The sequence below is a fragment of the Cucumis melo genome, chromosome 8, assembly GCF_025177605.1.
Source record: "Cucumis melo cultivar AY chromosome 8, USDA_Cmelo_AY_1.0, whole genome shotgun sequence".
Classification (NCBI taxonomy): domain Eukaryota; kingdom Viridiplantae; phylum Streptophyta; class Magnoliopsida; order Cucurbitales; family Cucurbitaceae; genus Cucumis; species Cucumis melo.
Genome location: NC_066864.1, coordinates 32,992,865 through 33,012,687, shown reverse-complemented (window position 1 = coordinate 33,012,687; position 19,823 = coordinate 32,992,865). Strand labels below are relative to the sequence as shown.

General features: G+C 38.1%; 1 protein-coding gene across 1 annotated transcript in view; it reads left to right on the top strand.

Annotated features, from left to right (window-relative positions):
• LOC103491482 (uncharacterized) overlaps positions 1-19,823 on the top strand; it is a 77,387-nt gene that overhangs the window by 31,686 nt on the left and 25,878 nt on the right. Inside the window, exons 6-9 of the mRNA XM_008451454.3 lie at positions 9,167-9,220; positions 11,341-11,468; positions 11,828-11,896; positions 12,024-12,109. Of these exons, the coding sequence (XP_008449676.1) occupies positions 9,167-9,220; positions 11,341-11,468; positions 11,828-11,896; positions 12,024-12,109 (337 nt within the window). The remainder of the gene's footprint in view (positions 1-9,166; positions 9,221-11,340; positions 11,469-11,827; positions 11,897-12,023; positions 12,110-19,823) is intronic.

The window sequence follows — 19,823 nt, the reverse complement described above, 5'->3', positions numbered from 1 at the left end:
GAAATTGCCGTTGCTGGAGGGAGAGCTGTTGTCTTTAATTACTTTTGAGGAAATTTCATAATTCTGCATGATAGTAATTAAAGGGGATTTACCATTTTTTCTCTCTACTTAGATTTACAGCTGCTGAATTAATGGGAGGTTGATTAAACTCCGTGGGCCCCAGTTTCCTTTTAATACAGTTGTGCACAATAGGATTTTCATTAATTAAAAGTGGAGAATGTTCAGGTTCCCGCCCAATGGAGTTGGCTGCCACCAGTGTAACAGAATTTTTCACCTTCTCCGGCGTCGGAGAGCTGGCTGGAAAATGTTGTAGAGATTGAAAAGGGTTTCTACAAGGGAAGGTTGCAAAAACCGATCTTGGTACATTAAGTACCGGTGGGAAGGAGGAGAGATCACACCCCTCACCGAGCAAAGCTTCTCTTACCCTCATTCGGTCAATGGAATTGTTGTAAACATCTTGTACACCGGGGGATTTTTTGGAAAAAGGAGGGCTTAGAAACTCAAAGTCTCCAAAACGTAGAAATATGTTTGTTAGAATTAGTAGGGCTTTGCCCTTAGAGTATTTTTGGAAAGAATAATGTATAAGATTTTATTTTCTAAATATTTCCTAGATCTTTTCCTTTTTTACTCACATTGTACTCTATTTATTCTCTCCCTTTGTACCTATTGTATTCATAAGAAAAATAATAAAAACTAAATATCATGGTTTTTCTCCCGGTTCTCGGCTTTTCACATAAGTCTCGGGTTGTTAATTGCTTTCAAAATGTTATCAGAGCAAAGCAATAACGAAACCCTAGAAAATAACCTAGGAGAAACCCAGATCGAAACTGAACCTGTCACTGCCGTCGTCGTCGGGATCGCCGCCGCCGTGGACGCCGCCGTGGAGAAACTGCTCAAGAACCTACAGAAACCGCTGATCTACCCAATGGGAGTGGTTTCACAACCGTACGTGCCGCCGTTTGACCAGAAGATGCCTCACGCGCCGCTTCTGTCCGGTGCATGGGCCTACGCGCCGTCGCCGTTTCATCTCAGCGCCCAACCCATTCCCTTCTACGCGCCTTCAGATGTCCAACTGTCAAACCCTTCCGGCCATCCGCATCCTCACGCGCCGCCTATGAGTTCTGGACAGCAACCCTTGACCGTAAATCTGTCAAATCTGTATAGTAAGCATTTGCTGTACGTTGACACTTTACAGCAACCGTGGATTTTTGGTAATGGAATTGATCAACCCCAGAACAGATCAGACATTGAAGCGGTCGAGTCTTCGACACCAAACCAACCGAGTTGCCGATGTATTCCAAGAACCCGATAACTTCGTTCCCTAATTTACCGTCAAATTATATAACTGGCTCTTTGGATTCGTCTACAGGGAATTTTTCAGGTGAAAAATTAAATGGGCAAAATTATTTTCTTGGTCCCAATCAATAAAGATGTTCCTTGAAGGTCGCCACCAGTTCGGCTTCTTAACTGGAGAGACTGTATGTCCTCCACCAGGAGACGTCTTGGAACGACTCTGGAAAGGAGAGGACTCACTTATTCGGTCCATGCTGATTAATAGTATGAAACCACAGATCGGCAAGCCTCTACTATATGTTGCCATAGCAAAAGATTTGTGGGATACAACTCAGACCCTTTACTCGAAAGGACAGAATGCCTCTCGATTGTATACACTGCGAAAACAGGTCCATAATTGCAAACAAGGGACCCTGGACGTGACTATCCATTTTAACAAGCTCTCTCCTCTGGCAAGAGATTGATTTGTGTAGAGAGACAGTTTGGGACACATCAAATGACGGTACACAATATGCTAAACTTGAAGAGGCTGACCGTGTTTATGACTTCCTTGCAGGACTTAATCACACAGATCGGCAAGCCTCTACCATATGCTGCCACAACAAAAGATTTGTGAGACTACCCTTGCCAGCACTTCTCAATCAACTGATCCTACTGCGAGCCAGACCAAGATTCCGACTCTGGGTGCCATTGCTCAGTCAGGTATGCCTCAGTCCTTTGGGCTTATTAGCGTTGATGGGAAGAATCTCTGGATCTTAGCCTCGGGGGTACAGATCACTTGACAGGTTCTTCGGAACACTTTATTTCGTATGCCCCCTGTGCCGATAATGAAAAAATCCGAATAGCCGATGGCTCTCTAGCCCCGATCGCTGGCAAAGGACAAATAGTTCCCTTTGACGGTTTTGCTCTCCTAGAATGTTTTGCATGTTCCTAAACTGTCTTACAATTTGTTATCCATAAGCAAGATCACTCATGAGTTGCATTGTAAAGCTATCTTCTTACCTGAATCGGTTTATTTTCAAGACATGAGCTCGGGGAGGACGATTGACACTGCCCAGTATAGCAGGGGACTTTACATCCTTGATGATGATACCTCCTGTAGTAGTTTATCTAGGGTTAGTTTATTGTCATCTTACTTTGGCACTTTTGAACAAGACTGTATGTTGTGGCATTTTCGACTGGACCACCCAAACTTTACATATATGCAATACTTATTTCCCCACCATTTTTCTAAACTTGATGTCTCTTCTCTATCTTGTGATGTGTGTATCCGGACTAAACAACATCGGGTCTCTTTTCCCTCACAACCACATAAACCTACACAACCGTTTACCCTCATCCATAGGGACGTTTGGGGTCCTTCCAAGGTTACCACCTCATCGGGAAGGCGGTGGTTTGTAACTTTCATCGATGACCATACCCGTCTTACCTGGGTCTACCTTATCACAGATAAATCCGAGGTTTCATCCATTTTCCAAAACTTCTATCATACTGTTGCAACAAAATTTGATACAAAAATTGCAATTCTTCGGAGTAATAATGGTCGGAAATTCCAAAACCATAACCTTAGTGAATTTCTAACCTCCAAGGGGATTGTTCACCAAACCTCGTGCGCCTACACTCCTCAACAAAATGGAGTGGCCGAACGAAAAAAACCGTCACCTTCTGAAAGTAGCTCGTTCCCTTATGCTTTCCACTTCCCCTCCATCATACCTGCGGGGAGATGCTATTCTTACAGCCACTCACTTAATCAATAGAATGTCTTCTCGTATCCTCCACCTTCAGACTCCCTTAAACTGTCTTAAGGAATCTTACCCCTCTACTCGTCTTGTTTCTGAGGTTCCTCTTCGTGTGTTTGGGTGTACCGCTTATGTCCATAATTTTGGCTTTAATCAGACCAAATTTACCCCTCGGGCTCAGGCTTGTGTGTTTGTTGGATATCCCCTTCACCAGCGCGGGTATAAATATTTTCACCCGCCGTCCAGGAAACATTTTGTCACTATGGATGTTACTTTCTGTGAGAACCGACCTTGCTTTCCTGTTAGCCATCTTTAGGGAGAGTGTGAGTGAAGAGTCTAATAGCACCTTTGAATTTATAGAACCTACTTTTAGTACCGTATCTGATGTTGATCCTCATCCCATAATCTTACCCACAAACCAAGTTCCCTGGAAAACATATTACAAGAGGAATCTCAGAAAGGAAGTTGGGTTCCTTACTAGTTAACCGTCGCAATACTTCGAACCTCCTTAAAACCATGGTATGGAAAACCCTACAGAACCTTTTACTAATAATACAAGTGGTGATGAGACTGAGGTTAGAATAGAAACCAGTAATGATGAAGCAGAACAGGGTCATACAAGGAAACTTGATGAGTATGATCCCTCTCTTAACATTCCCATTGCTTTGAGAAAAGGTACTAGTTCCTGCACTAAACATCCCATTTGCAACTATGTTTCCTATGATAATCTCTCTCCACAGTTTAGAGCGTTTACAGCAAGCCTTGACTCTATCATAATACCGAAAAATATCTACATTGCTCTAGAGTGTCCTGATGGAAAAATGCTGTTATGGAAGAGATGAAGGCTCTTGAAAAGAATAGAACTTGGGAGATCTGTGCTCTACCCAAGGGACATAAAACTGTAGGATGCAAATGGGTGTTCTCTATCAAATACAAAGCAGATGGTACGCTTGATAGACACAAGGCAAGGTTAGTTGCAAAGGGATTTACTCAGACCTATAGTATTGACTATTCAGAAACCTTTTCTCCAGTTGCTAAGTTGAATACTGTTTGAGTCCTGCTATCTGTTGCTGTGAATAAAGATTGACGTCTATACCAGCTGGATTTTAAGAATGCTTTTTTGAATGGAGACCTTGTGGAGGAAGTCTACATGAGCCCCCCCGCCAGGATTTGAAGCCCAATTTGGTCAGCAGGTGTGTAAACTCCAGAAATCCCTATATGGTCTGAAACAGTCTCTGAGAGCATGGTTTGACAGATTCACTACCTTTGTCAAGTCCCAAGGGTATAGTCAAGGGTACTCTGATCATACTTTATTTACAAAGGTTTCCAAGACAGGGAAGATTGCTATTCTAATAGTTTATGTGGATGACATTGTTTTGACTGGAGATGATCAAACAGAAATAAGTCAACTAAAGCAGAGAATGGGTGATGAGTTTTAATTCAAGGATTTGGAAAATCTGAAATATTTCCTTGGAATGGAGGTGGCCAGATCTAAAGAAGGTATCTCCATGTCTCGGAGAAAAGACACCCTTGATTTGCTAACCGAGACAGGTATGTTGGGATGTCGTCCTGCTGATACTCCTATTGAATTCAACTGTAAACTAGGAAACTCTGATGATCAAGTTCCAGTTGATAAAGAACAATATCAGCGCCTTGTAGGTAAATTAATTTACTTATCTCATACTCGTCCTGACATTTCCTTTGCTGTGAGTGTTGTCAGCCAGTTTATGCAGGCTCCCTATGAGAAACATATGGAAGCTGTTAACAGAACCCTGAGATACTTGAAAAATACACCTGGTAAAGGGTTGATGTTTAGAAAAACTCATTGAGGCATATACTGACTCGAATTGGACAGGATCTGTTATTGATAGAAAGTCTACCTCTGGGTATTGTACCTTTGTTTGAGGCAATCTTGTAACTTGGAGGAGTAAGAAGCAAAGTGTTGTGGCCAGGAGCAGTGCTGAGGTTGAATATAGAGCTATGAGTCTGAGCATATGTGAGAAAATTTGGCTCTAGAAAGTTTTGTCATATCTTCATCAGGAATGTGAGACACCATTGAAGCTTTTTTTTTTTTTTTTTTATAATAAAGCCGCTATTAGTATTGCTAACAACCCAGTTCAATATGATAGAACTAAACATGTTGAGATTGATCGGCATTTTATCAAAGAAAGACTTGACAATGGAAGCATATGTATTTCGTACATTCCTTCAAACCAACAGGTTACTGATGTTCTCACCAAGGGGCTTCTCAGACCACACTTCGACCTTTGTGTTAGCAAGTTGGGACTCATTGATATTTACGTCCCAACTTGAGGGGGAGTGTTAGAATTAGTAGGGCTTTGCCCTTAGAGTATTTTTGAAAAGAATAATATATAAGATTTTATTTTCTAAATATTTCCTAAATCTTTTCCTTTCTTACTCCTATTGTACTCTATTTATTCTCTGCCTTTGTACCTATTGTATTCATAAGAAAAATAATAAAAACTAAAGTATCGTGGTTTTTCTCCCGGTTCTCGGGTTTCCACGTAAGTCTCGGGTTGTTGTTAATTGCTTTCAATAATGTTTCCTCTCTTTTGGTTTGAAATTTCGATCGTTGAAGGAACGAAACCACACTGGTTTTTCTTGACCTTAATATGAGCTTCACTATAATTGGTAAAATTAAGGGTTTCAATGGCTATTTCTGTGAGTTTTCCCAAATGGTCTTTAATTGCTTCGAAAATACTTCTACACCAGAAATCAAGGGGAAGGTTCTTCACTTAATCCAAGCTCCATAGCCTTCAACACCAGTGACCTACTATGTTTTGAACTATCCCATTTTTCAAATTTAAGGTGGAAATTTCCCCCTTCCTTCCATTTATCTACTGCACCTATGATGTCACTAAGGGAGCTTGATCAAGACCGATAAGAGCATTGTCATCATAAAGGGGGTTAATAACAATGCTGGATTGGAATTTCAATTTCAGAAATTTGCAGATCAATCTCCAATCATCAGAAGCAAAAAGTTTCGAAATAATCCAGAGGTTATCAAAGTTAAGCTTAGTCACTTCATGGTTTTTAATTAACCATTGTTTTTGAATTGAAGGGGGATGACGAACTGAGACCCGAGAATGAACTTTATGGTTGAAGTCGAGCATGGTTCCATTTTTCCGGACCTAGGTATTGATTGATATGTGATTTTTGATTTAATAGTAGGAGCATAACTATGTTTTTCCACCGAAGTTCGGAAGGAAGCTTTAATAGAAATGGCTGAGAACCAACGGGAGTAGTCTACTATGTCTACATATTTTTCCAGCATTCTACAGAAGGAGGACCAACCTTGCATATTGACTCCTGAGCAGATTCTAAGGGTAAAGTAACCTCCTGAATAAGGCTAAACATCACAGCTAAGGATCCACCCAAGTTAGCTTGGAACTTGAAGATCTTCTTTCGCCCTCTGTCAATTTCACCATCTTTCTTGAAGAAGCGGTCTACTGGACTATTTAGTAGATCAGAAATATTATGCAAAGTCCATCGGACTTGAGCTTAAGAGATTGATATAGATTTGTTAGCTTCCACATCTTCAATAATAAAATTTTCTCTCTTTCCAAATACAATAATGAGATTGAACTTTGCAGCTGGCAATTTCCATGTTGAGGGGCTCATCGGAGAGGTTGGCTAATCCGGGGAGAATGGTGGAGGAGGAGGGAGGAGGGAGGAGGGAGGAGGGAGGAGAGATGAGAGATGAGAGATGAGAGATGAGAGATGAGAGATGAGAGATGAGAGATGAGAGAGGAGAGAGGAGAGAGGAGAGAGGAGAGATGAGAGAGGAGAGAGGAGAGAGGAGAGAGGAGAGAGGAGAGAGGAGAGATGAGAGAGGAGAGAGGAGAGAGGGGAGAGAACCTATCTTCCAATCTATTTTTGGCTCTTGTTGTCTATTAATCTTCCCCTTTTGTATTCTTTTCAAAAGGTTTCATGCTAGTTTAGGAACGTGGAGAACTGATTGCAAAGAAAGTTTATCAGTCAATTCAATGGTCCTTTGCCAGCAATGGGAGATAAACTGCCATCTGCAACTTTAACTTTTTTATTTTCATAAGGAATAAAATATGAATCAAATAGATGAGATGAACTTGTCATGTTCTCGAAGGCTCCAGAGTCAATAATCCACATAGATGAATTCTAACAGGAAAAGGTGTGAGGGTAGTTACATATTTGTGCCAAGGAAACACAAAGGTTACCAGATGAGACATTGGGTTGTAGCAGTTGCGGAGTTTGATTAATTTGCTCCATACTAAGGTGAATTTTAAGTTACAATAACCTAAAAAAAACCACGTTAGTAGGCAAAAAAAAAAAAAAAAAATGCTTTGATTATTGATGCCAACTCAACTCTAACCAGAAGTAGGATGCATTGATAATTTTGGCAGTTTAGGTGGAAGCGGAAAAAGTTTACGAGGCAAGGGTTAGTGTTCAAAAAAAATTCTAACAGATCTGATCAGATATGAAAAAGAAGAAAATGTGAAAGAGCGGAAAGGTAAAAAGTGGCCGGTGGCGGCGGACAGCAACGGAACCAACAGCGGATGGCACAGAAAGGGGCAACTGAAGATGAAAAATAAGAAACCTCACCACCACCTTACAGCAAGAAAACGAAAGAAAAAACGGCTTCCGGCAAGGTCTAGTGGCGGTCCGGCAAGCTGTGGTGGTGGTTAGAGTACAGTGACATGTGGTGGCGTTGACCCTCAAGGCGGTGGACGTACGTGGCAATGGCAGCGGCTGGCTGTAAGGGATTTAGGGGTTTTTAGGTTTTTAAAAAAGTTGGGTTTCTAGGTTTTAAAAAACATTATTGAACCAAATACTAGGTCTTCTTATATAGAGAAAGACCAACAACAAATAAGGAAAAAATATATGAGGAAAAAATAGACATAAATAAAACAATAATAATACAAGAGAAAAGGAATTAATGTCTTACCTGGATTCTTTTGGCATAAGGTCGTTAAAAACCTGATAGTTTCCTAATCAAATTTTCTGAAAGATAGTCAAGCTGTTGACCATCAAGAAATTTCTTTTTCATGCAGAAATAGGACGTGAAGGTGCTTTCTTTGTTTTTTGGTTGGCTAGCTATTGTTTTAGCATTTCTTTAAATCATTTTAGTAATTTGAAAGGTCGAATTATACTTTAGATGTTGGATAAATGATGTGACTAAATATTAAAAAAGGTAGAATAGTTCTGACTCAGTGTATAGTATTTTGACCTATACTCCAAGCTTTTTTTCTTTGATTGGGTATGTAGAACTGCACTTGGAGTTTTCTTAATTCTATTTTTCCTTCGTTTACATTATGTTAGTTTTCTGAAAATTCAGAAATCGGCCTCTTTGTTGATGCTGATATTTTTGAAAGACTTTTTTGAGCCTATTCTGGTTTTGGACTACTTTGGCATGATAGCTTCGAGGTTGCCGGTTGCACCTTATTGCAAGTCTCTAGATTTGGATGGTTTCCTTGTGAGAGAGATATTTCATTATGCTTTGTATTCAAATCTTTTCGTTTTGGTTCTGTTTAGCTTAAATTTTTCTGTTGGATTTTGCTTTATTATCTTGTTCTTTGTGATTATTTGTTGGTTGTTTTCCTTTTGTATTGCGCAAGTTCATCTTTGTTTAGTTCGTTTGGATGATTGTCTTTTTCTTGTTTTGCTCTTAGTATAATACTCTTGTACTTTGAGCATTAGTCTCATTTATTTTTATTAATAAAGAGGCTTGTTTCCGTTTCAAAAAGAAGAAAATTCAGAAATCGTTCTGTTTAACTTCAATCTAGGGTTTCAATTTCGTGGACTTTTAGACAAGTTAGTCAGTACTTATTAGTGATTTTTAGCTAATTTCAAGACCGGGCTTCGCACTTCGATGACATACCAATGAGTAGTTGGCGATTTAATACCCCGCGTTAAGTTAAAAATTGATACAATGACCTTACTTGAACATGATTTGTTCTACAGGTCAACAATTTTGTCCTTGAGTTCTAAAGTTAAAATTGGTGTCTGTCTATCAGGATGGGAGTTTCTTGGGATCTAGTTTCAATTCCCTTCCCAATTGTCGTGGGTAAGTCATTGAGGAATTTCTAACATGTGAGAATGAACTAATCCTTTTGGTAAAAACAAACCTTTTCTTTCAGGATACTCATATGGTCATACTTATATTTCATCCAATGAAAATTTCGTGTCAAAAGGTATGCTCTTCATCTTTGAAAGATAGAGTTAGTAGTGACATTTCTTTCTCTCCATTAAACCAAGAGTAAAATGATATAACATGTTAGAAGTGAGGAAATCAATATTCGTTACACTTTTTAATCTAGATGACTTTTATTTGAATCCTATTACTACAAGTATTTTGGTTGCTTTTGTATGAGAATAATTAGGTTTTTTCATATTTCTGAAAATGGAAACCATACTTTTATTTTTCATTAAATTTTAAGCTTCAATAAAATTGGTCAACCTTTGGCTTTCTATAAGAAATATTTACAGAATTTGTTTTGTTTTGTCATTCCCACCATGCAATTCCATGTTCGTATTTTATGAAATTTTTTTTAAAGAAAACTAGTGGTCTTGAGATCTCAAAAGATTTTGTAGTTATTGCTGAAGCGTTGGCTTCTTATTCTCTTTGGGTTACAAAAGACCAAAAAGTGGTTAAATTGAATCTGTCAGCTAATGGTTATTTCTAGATTGTTTGCTCACGACAATTGGAAGGAGATTAAAGGTGCTATGGAAGATCATTTTTAGGATTCTTTTTGCCCCGATAATCCCTTCATGGCAGACAAAAATTTAATATATTTTCTCGTTTCTTTGGAAAAATAAAAAGAACTCACTGAGGGCACTTGAGTTTGAAAGGAAATGAAGACTCTATGGTGATTTTTGTTTGTTTATTGAAAACTGGCCTCGAGAAAAGCACAATCATCCAATTCCTTTTGAAGGTTATGCTTGGCGATCACATGATCCAACCTCACTGTGGTCTAAGCTAGTATCAAAAAATTGAATGGGGTAAAGATGGTATATGTTAGCTCTCAAGTGGAAGACGGGTATGCCAATGACAAATTCACACTCATTGCCATTCCCATGACTGAAGACAAAAGTTCTAAGGATAGTGCTTCTAAAGAGAACTATCAAGTGTTCGACAAGCGTTGCAATGTCATGCCTCATAACCTACCAAAGAGTCTACCACCACGTAGTTAAACATATCATTAGACCGAATTGTTGCCAGGGGCGAATACTGCAAGGCTTCTCCTAAGTTGTGTAAACATTGGAAACAACTTCATGAATTACACAGTACCGGGTTTCTCTAGCTAAAAATTTAATACAATAGACTGTTTTGTTTTTAAACCGAAACAAAGCTTTTCATTAATGTAATGAAAGGAGTCTAAAGCTCAAAGTACATAAAGTCATCAAATATAATTTTGTTTTATTTTATTTTTTACTTTGAATTATGGCGCTCTCTATAGCTTCAGTATGAGAAGGCTTCGTAGGCTTTCACATAAGAAATTCAATTTAAGTGATAGCTCTTAGGGGTGTACATAAGCCGGGTTGGAGGAAAATTATGGACCAACCCAAAGTATTCGGGTTGGCAAAAAATGAACCCTATCGGTTCAATTCGTAAGGGTCAACCCAACCCAACCCAAAAAATTCGGGTTGGGCCGGGTTTGGTTGGCGGGTTGTTCTTTTTTTTTTTCATCTCTCCATAATTTATTTAGACAAATTTTCATATTATTTTTCAATATGCAAGGTGAACAAATTATTATTCAAGGTACAAGGTGACAAATATATATGTGTTATACATTCAAATTTCAAGTATAGAATGTTAATTCAAAATAAGGTTTACTTTTAGGTTTTAAGTGTATATATATATGTATCTATATATGTATATATAATCGGGTTGGGCCGAGTCAACCCTACCCCTAACTTGCACAACTCGACAACCCGGTTCAACCTTTTTTTCTCTAATTTTCTAACCCAACCCAACATAAAATTTAACCCAACCCAACCCTTACGGTTTGGGTTGGGTAATCTGGGTTGGTCGGGTTACCGGTTTTTTTGAACACCCCTAATAGCTCTGTCTCAAGTTCAAGACATGAAAAATTTGATGGAAAAATATTTTTTTGCATTATTTAAGAAACCATATTTACATTTAAACCTACTTGTATTAATAGTCTGTTCTCTTCAAACTAATTATCAACTAAGTTGCTCTATATTTTTTATTCTGAAAGGAGACAAAACTTCTTTATTAATAAGAACTCAAAGTACAAGAGAATTATACAAAGAGATAAATAAAGAAGTTGTTCTATCTTCTGTATTGTAGGATCCACTTTTCGTCATACAATTTACCCTGCATACAAGAGTAACAGGGCACCCGTACCTGATACCATAGTCCAAGGTCTCCAGTACTTGAAGGCATCCATAAAGTCCATGTCCGTAAAGGTCATTGAGGTAATAAATTGTCGGAATTTCTACTATTTATGAATGCTCGCATATAATGTTGATTGTCAAATATTTGGTCTTTATTGTCTTTATTATTTTCTGTATTTTTAGAGAGGGAGGGAGAGGGAGACTTGAGAGAGAAAATAATTCTTTTTTTCTTAGGGTTTTATCAGCTGCTTCCAGATTTTCCCTGTTTTGCTTTTGCATTTAAGGATGTAAGATTTACTTTTAGCTTTTCTTTCCTAAAATCCATACAGTTGAGATTACCTGTATTATTTATCATCTTCTAGAATTAGTAGTATTTTTTCTTTGTTTTATTATTCAATGTACGATATTCTGGAAGTTGACTTTATTATACTCAATGATAGGTACCTGGAGTGGAAGCCGATGATGTAATTGGCACATTGGCTTTGAGAAGTGTTGCGGTTGGGTGTAAGGTGATACGCTGAAATGATATTTGGGAAGGGTCTTTTTAAAATTTATTTTGCATGCTTGCCAAAATTTTGCACTGTTATGGGGGTATATTTAATCATCCACTACTTGATCTTGTTGACTGTCAAACAGGTTCGTGTTGTCTCTCCTGACAAAGACTTCTTCCAGATTCTATCTCCTTCATTACGTCTTTTACGGATAGCTTCACGTGGAATTGAGTAAGAACATGTGAATTACTTTCTTATTCATTAAAAATGAACTTCACGAATACTTGGGTATGGATCTATTATGATATTGTTGGTTTGCATCTGAAACATTAATCTAGATTAGATGGTTTCAAACCATGGGAGAATGGTGTGTTGTAGGGGTGGACCGTTTGGTGGGGAAGGTCTTATATTATCATCCACTAAGGTGAAGAAAGATAAGGTAGATGCTTGTTTTACTACGAGCCTATATTGCTCCAGATCGGGACAATCATTGAACGAATTCTTCCTCCTATTGAGTTTCTTCATCCATTAATTGAATGCCACTCGGCCTTTTGGCCCCACCAAATCTCCAAAAGCTGTAACTCCAACCGTGCCCCTGCCCAGTTTTTCTCATTGTCTATCCTCTACCTCTTCCCTTCTCTCTAATACTTCTCATGGTAAATCAGATAGCATAAAAAAATGAAGCACCTTAGTCGCTCTGCCCACCTATTAAAAGGGACTCCTAACGTTTCAAGAAATATTATAGAAAAAGTTGTACTTCCTTCTGCAATGCTTGGACAGTCTTGGTGTATTCGAATTTTTTAGAGGAAAGCCGTGTGAAGCCCCATTCTGATGTACTGATTGAAACCAATTCTTCCTACTAGTTGGTTGAATGGTAAGTTCTCTCCCTTCTCTCTCCTCTCTCCCTTCTCCTCCCCTTTTCTGGTAGTCGGTTTATTCAACAGACTTTTCTGACAAGTCTCAAAGCACAGCATGGAGGTTCTCGTGTTGCAAAATTGATCAGTCCCATTACTGCATTTGGAAAGAAGAAGATAGTTGTTTCACTGAAGATGTGGAAGCCTGCAGAAGCAGTTCTATTTCTGTTGGCCAACTAAGATGGACTTAGTCAGTAATATATGATTTACTCAAAACTCCAGTGGATGGCTATTTCAAAAAATTTGGGGACATTGACAGAAGAAGATTGAAAATTTTGAAGTTCCAAGCAAAGTTCGGTTGGGTCCTAAGCTGCGATCACGGGCCATATTTTAGGGGGTTTTTTCAATATTAGAGTTTGCTCAGGAAAAGATCAGCAAGTATCGATGTCGTTTTGCAAGATGCTGGAAAAATTTGTTGAAGAAATGGACTATGTTAGATGGTACTCTCAGTGTTTTAAAAGGCGCGCTGAGGCGCGCGTCTAGACGCAAGGTGTCACAATCGTAACCTTTCAAACACGATTGTGCAACACTTGTTCTGCTTGATCAACAAGTCAGCCGTTCAATATTCGAAATCTGCGGACAAACTCGCGGTATGATGTAGTCTCCCTCCACATTCTCGGGAAAATGTTTTTATAAAATGGGAGAGAGAAAGTAAACTGTTGGAACATCATAAAAGAAAGCATTGAAGACTGTCAATTGCAAGGAAAATAGTTTAGATTGCAAAAAGTGCGACAAGGCTTGGATGGGGGTTCAAGTAGTGTGCTACCCTTATAGTACATATTGAGATTTTTGGCCTTGGCAGACTTGCATATGAAAAATCCGAAATGTACATTGTGGCTCGGTGACACAAAAACGAAAGAAATAGACTAAACTACTTTTAAGACATAAAGATAAAGCGATTTAGGGGTATTCGGGCATATGACCATAGGTAAGCAACACCTTGGACAAGTATGCCCGTGACATTCTCCCCCACCTAAACGGTTGACATCCCCGTCAACTGGCGAAGCTGGAGCTCTTCGGTCTTCTGCTTCCACGCTTCAAGATCTTCAACACGTTCTCTGCTTGTTACCTCCACGAGGGGATTCTTCCACTTCACTAGGAATTTATGTATCTCCCTCGTGGGCCTTCTACCTGTCTTTACTCTGTCAGCAAGGGCTTCATTGATTTCTCTATCTTCTTCCTGTTCCAAGTTAACAGATAATCGTACGGCGTTGTTGCGCCGTTGATCGGCAGCTTGGTCATCCACTCGAACTCAAGGGGGCATCGCTTTTGATCCACCCTCTCCTCCATCGGCCTTGTAGCTTCTTCTAGGCACACTCGAGCAATGTCAACCATCTGTTCCCATTCCTTTTCAACTTTGTGAACTTGAGGGCTGTTCCCTATATAAGGATCATCAGTGAGTGGCGGCAATACATAATGCCTACTACCTATAATCTCAAACTGACTTCTCTTGGACAAGTATGCCCGTGACACAAGGCGTACACCTTGCGCTTATTTTTGCTTCTGCCTTCCATTCCTTTCCGTAGAATTTCGACTTCGTGCACGGCTCGACCCTTTTCTCTTCTGCCTTCCATTCCTTTCCGTAGAATTTTCGCCCCTTTCTGTAGAAATTTTGTCACCGGCTTCTTCTTTTTCCATCCAATCTTATTAAAAAAAAAAATTTGATTGTGGACATTGATGTACAAGATTATGGTATCGTGGATGAAGATGAAAGGAGTGTTAGTGTAAATAACAAAGAACATCAAGTGGCTCGAGCTTGAAGAAGCCAAGACAAAAGGGTCCAATGGATGCATTTTTTACTTCCAATTCAGAATCTGTGGTTCAAATTACAAATAACGACAAAGGAAAACAAACTTCGTTGAATGCGGCGTACAAGAAGGAAATGAGGGAGCACACCATCCAAAGAATTGCTCGATGGTTTTATGATGTAAAAGTGCCTCTAAATGCTTGCACATATGATAGTTTTGCCCCTATAATTGCGTCAATTGGACAATTTGGTCCTGGATTGAAACCACCAACATATCATGAGTTGAGAGTCCCATGTTTGAAGAAGGAATTAGAAACAACGAATGAGTTGATGAAGAGCCATAAGGCAGAGTGGGCTAAGGTTGGATGCACTGTTATGGCTGATGGGTGGACCGATAGAAGAAATAGGACATTAACTAACTTTTTAGTTGATAGTCCTAAGGGCACCATGTTTATTGAGTCCATCGATGCTTCATCTTATGTGAAGGATGGAAAGAAGATGTTCGAGCTACTTGACAATTTTCTAGAGAGCATTAGAGAAGCAAATGTTGTACAAGTAGTTACTGATACTGCCTCAGCAAATGTGATGGCAGGTGAGAATGTAAACTATTATGCTAATAGGGAGATTGTTAGATTTAGTGGGTTCTATGCTAAATGTGTACTTATTTTCTTTGTTAATAGGGAGATTGTTAGAAGCAAAGCGACCACAATTAATATGATCTCCATGTGCCGCTCATTGCTTAGATTTAATGTTGGAGGATATATATAAGATCTCCAATATTCGCAAAGCATTGAAAAGAGGCATGGAGATTAGCAACTTCATATATGTTCGTCTTGGATTATTAAACATGATGCGACGATTACTAACCAAAATGAGTTAGTTAGACCAACTAAGACTCGCTTTACTACTGCTTGCATTACATTATGGAGTATACATCATCAAAAGAACAACTTAAGGAATATGTTTTCTTTAGACGAATGGAAGGATAGCAAATGGAGCAAGGAGCAACAAGGAAGGCGAGTAGTTCAGACTATTTTGTTGGCTTGTTTTTAGACTACAATTGTGTTTGTTCTTAAAGTATCTGGCCCACTAGTCCGAGTTCTTAGATTGGTTGATGGCGAAAAGAAGCCACCTATGGGATATATTTATGAGGCCATGGATAGAGCTAAAGAAGCTATTGCTAAGTCGTTCAATAATAATGAAGAAAATTACAAGGACATTTTCACCATAATTGATAGAAGATGGGAGCTTCAGTTGCATCGTCCTCTGCATGCAGCGGGGTATTATTTAAATCCGTCATTCTATTATTCGAATCCTAATATCCAAGGGGATGATGAAATAGTTAACGGGCTCTACTCATGCATAACAAAAATGGTTGCTTAATTAGACGTCCAAGACAAAATACTTGCACAACTAAGCAAGTATAAAAGAGCTGAAGCATTGTTTGGACAACCTTTAGCAATCAGACAAAGAGACAAAATATCTCCAGGTAAATTTCAACTAAACGATTAGACGATTACTCAGCAATAAATTATTTTATTAATATATATTTTTTGTTTGTATGTTGTACCCAGTGTTTTTAAAGGCTCAAGGCGCTCTAAGGCACAATGGTCCTCTGGGGCCTAGGCGCAAGGCGCACAAAAAGGCTCGGGTTTTTTTCATAAGGCGCACTATATATATATATATATATATATATATATATATATATATATATATATATATATATATATATACAAAATTGAAAGGACAAACAATGTATAAAATATAAGTAAATAACCAATGTAGAAATGAGATTTAACTCTAATGTATAAAATATTATAATATTAGTTTTCTACCCAAAAAACAAAACACAATAGAAAACTAGTCAGAATTCAACAACAATCAAAATAAAAGTTCATTCCTAAAGATCAAACTCATCATCACTAAATTGATCCTCATCTTCATTCACTCCTTCGTTGGACTTATAGCCATCGGTATCTTCTTCTTCCTGATCAGAGTCATCCAAATTTATTTGTTTGGGTGTAGGTTGTGTGGTAGACGAGGATGAACATGAAACATTAGTCGCTCCTGAGGCCCTAGCTCTAGAATAGAAGGTTGGTTCTTTTGCTCCGGCAGCTCTTGAAACATTACCCCACGTTAAAGTATCATCGTCAAATACCAGCTCATCCTCCTCAGAATCATCATCCAATCTTCCAATCAACCATTCGTTACTATCATCAATATCTCTTAAAGAGATGGGGTCGACGATATCTCGAAGGTTGTATCGACGTTTTAATGATATATTGTATTTGATGAACATTAAATCATTCAAACGACTTTGAGCAAGCCTATTTCGTTTCTTGCTATGAAGCTACAAAATTAGAAAATTCATTGTCACTGCCAGTAAATCAACAAAATTACATTCGCATGTAGAGGAGAGGAAAGCTAACCTGCTCAAACACACTCCAATTACGTTTGCATCCAAAAGCACTACAAGTAAGACCTAAAATTCTCATAGCAAACTTTTGCAAGTTTGGAGTTGATTGTCCAAAATTGTCCCACCATTCCACTATAGGCAAAAAATATATATTAATAAAATAATTATTGTTGAGTAATCGACTAATCGGTTAGTTGAAATTTACCTGGAGATATTTTGTCCCTTTGTCTGATTGCTAAAGGTTGTCCAAACAATGCTTCAGCTCTCTTATACTTGCTTAGTTGTGCAAGTATTTTGTCTTGGACGTCTAATGAAGCAACCATTTTTGTTATGCATGAGTAGAGCCCGTTAACTATTTCATCATCCTCTTGGATGCTAAGATTCGAATAATAAAATGACGGGTTTAAATAATACCCCGCTGCATGCAGAGGACGATGCAACTGAAGCTCCCATCTTCTATCAATTATGGTGAAAATGTCCTTGTATTTTTCTTCATTATTATTGAACGAGTTAGCAATAGCTTCTTTAGCTCTATCCATGGCCTCATAAATATATCCCATAGGTGGCTTCTTTTCGCCATCAACCAATCTAAGAACTCGAACTAGTGGGCCAGATACTTTAAGAGCAAACACAATTGTAGTCCAAAAACTAGCCAACAAAATAGTCTGAACTACTCGCCTTTCTTGTTGCTCCTTGCTCCATTTGCTATCCTCCCATTTATCTGAAGTAAACATCTTCCTTAAGTTGTTCTTTTGATGATGTATACTCGATAATGTAATGCAAGCAGTAGTAAAGCGAGTCTTAGCTGGTCTAACTAACTTCTTTTGGTTAGTAAATCGTCGCATCATGTTTAATAATTCAGGACGAACATAGATGAAGTTGCTAATCTCCATGTCTCTTTTCAATGCTTTGCGAATATTGGAGATCTTGTATATATCCTCCAACATCAAATCTAAGTAATGAGAAACACATGGAGACCATATTAATTGTGGTTGCTTTGCTTCTAACAATCTCCCTATTAACAAAGAAAATAAGTATACATTTAGCATATAGTGGAATGGTGGGATTATTTTGGACCTATAGTGGAATGGTGGGATTATTTTGGACAATCAACTCCAAACTTGCAAAATTTTGCTGTGAGAATTTTAAGTCTTACTTGTAGTGTTTCTGGATGTGAACGTAATTGTAGTGTGTTTGAGCAGGTTATCTTTTCTCTCCTTTACATGCGAATGTAATTTTGTTGATTCACTGGTTGTGACAATGAAATTTTCTAATTTTGTAGCTTCATGGCAAGAAACGAAATAGGCTTGCTCAAAGTTGTTTGAATGATTTAGTGTTCATCAAATACAATATATCATTAAAACGTCGATATAACCTTCGAGATATCGTCGACCCCATCCCTATAAGAGATATTGATGATAGTAACGAATGGTTGATTGGAAGATTGGATGATGATTCTGAGGAGGAGGATGAGCTGGTATTTGACGATGATACTTTAACGTGGGGTGATGTTTCAAGAGCTGCCGGAGCAAAAGAACCAACCTTCTATTCTAGAGCTAGGGCCTCAGGAGCAAAGACTAATGTTTCATGTTCATCCTCGTCTACCACACAACCCACACCCAAACAAATAAATTTGAATGACTTCGATCAGGAAGAAGAATATATCGATGGCTATAGGTCCAACGAAGGAGTGAATGAAGATGAGGATCAATTTAGTGATGATGAGTTTGATTTTTGGAATTAACTTTTATTTTGATTGTTGTTGAATTCTGACTAGTTTTCTATTGTGTTTTGTTTTTTGGGTAGAAAACTAATATTATAATCTTTTATACATTAGAGTTAATTCTCATTTCCACATTGGTTATTTACTTATATTTTATACATTGTTCCTTTCAATTTTGTATATATATATATATATATATATATATATATATATATATATATATATATATATATATATATATATGTATGTATGTATGTATATATATATATATTTATATAGTGTGTCTCATGAAAAAAGCCCGCGCCTTTTTGTGCGCCTTGCGCCTAGGCCCCAGAGGACCATTGCGCCTTAGTGTGCCTTGAGGCTTTGAAAACAGTGGATACTCTGGTAATATCTCGAAGTTTCCTTCCCCCCAAATGGTAGAAAAGATAAGTTATGTTGATAAGGCTAAGTCCAGTAGCTCTCAACTCCTAGTTCCAAGGTTTGAAAAAATGGAAGTCAGCCAGGATTTTAGCCAAAATGGAAGTTACAAGTGCCCAGTCATCCTTCCCCTCCAAAACAGAAGTAGTGGTTGATCAAGAACCATGAAGTTGCTAAGGTTAACTTTGAAAACCTTTTGGATTATATTAAAATTATTTGCTTCAAATGATTAGAGATTGATTCGTAAGAGGCGAAAAGAAATTTTTCCAAATGAAGATTATAATAAATCTTTTATTTGATGAGAACGCCTTCGTTAGTATTGATCAAAGATCAATCATAGACTTTATTCGAGAGGAAGGAAAATGGCAGGCTTGGGGGAATTTCCACCTCAAATTCGAAAGATGGGAACAACATCAAACATAGTCGATCACTTGTTCTAAAAGGCTACGATGGTTGGCTTAAAATAAAAAACCTTCCTCTAGATGATTGGTGTAGAAGTACCTTTGAGGTTATTGGAAATCACCTTAGAGGTCTTATTGACATAGCCATTGAAACTCTGAATTTAACAAATTGTAGTGATTCCCGGATTCAGGTAGATAAGAACTTATGTGGTTTTGTGCTGTCAACGTTTGAAATTACAGATCTAAAGAGGGGAAATATTTATCTACATTTTGGTGACTTTGAATTTCTAAATCCTCCTAGACCTTCCAAAGTTCTTATTTTGC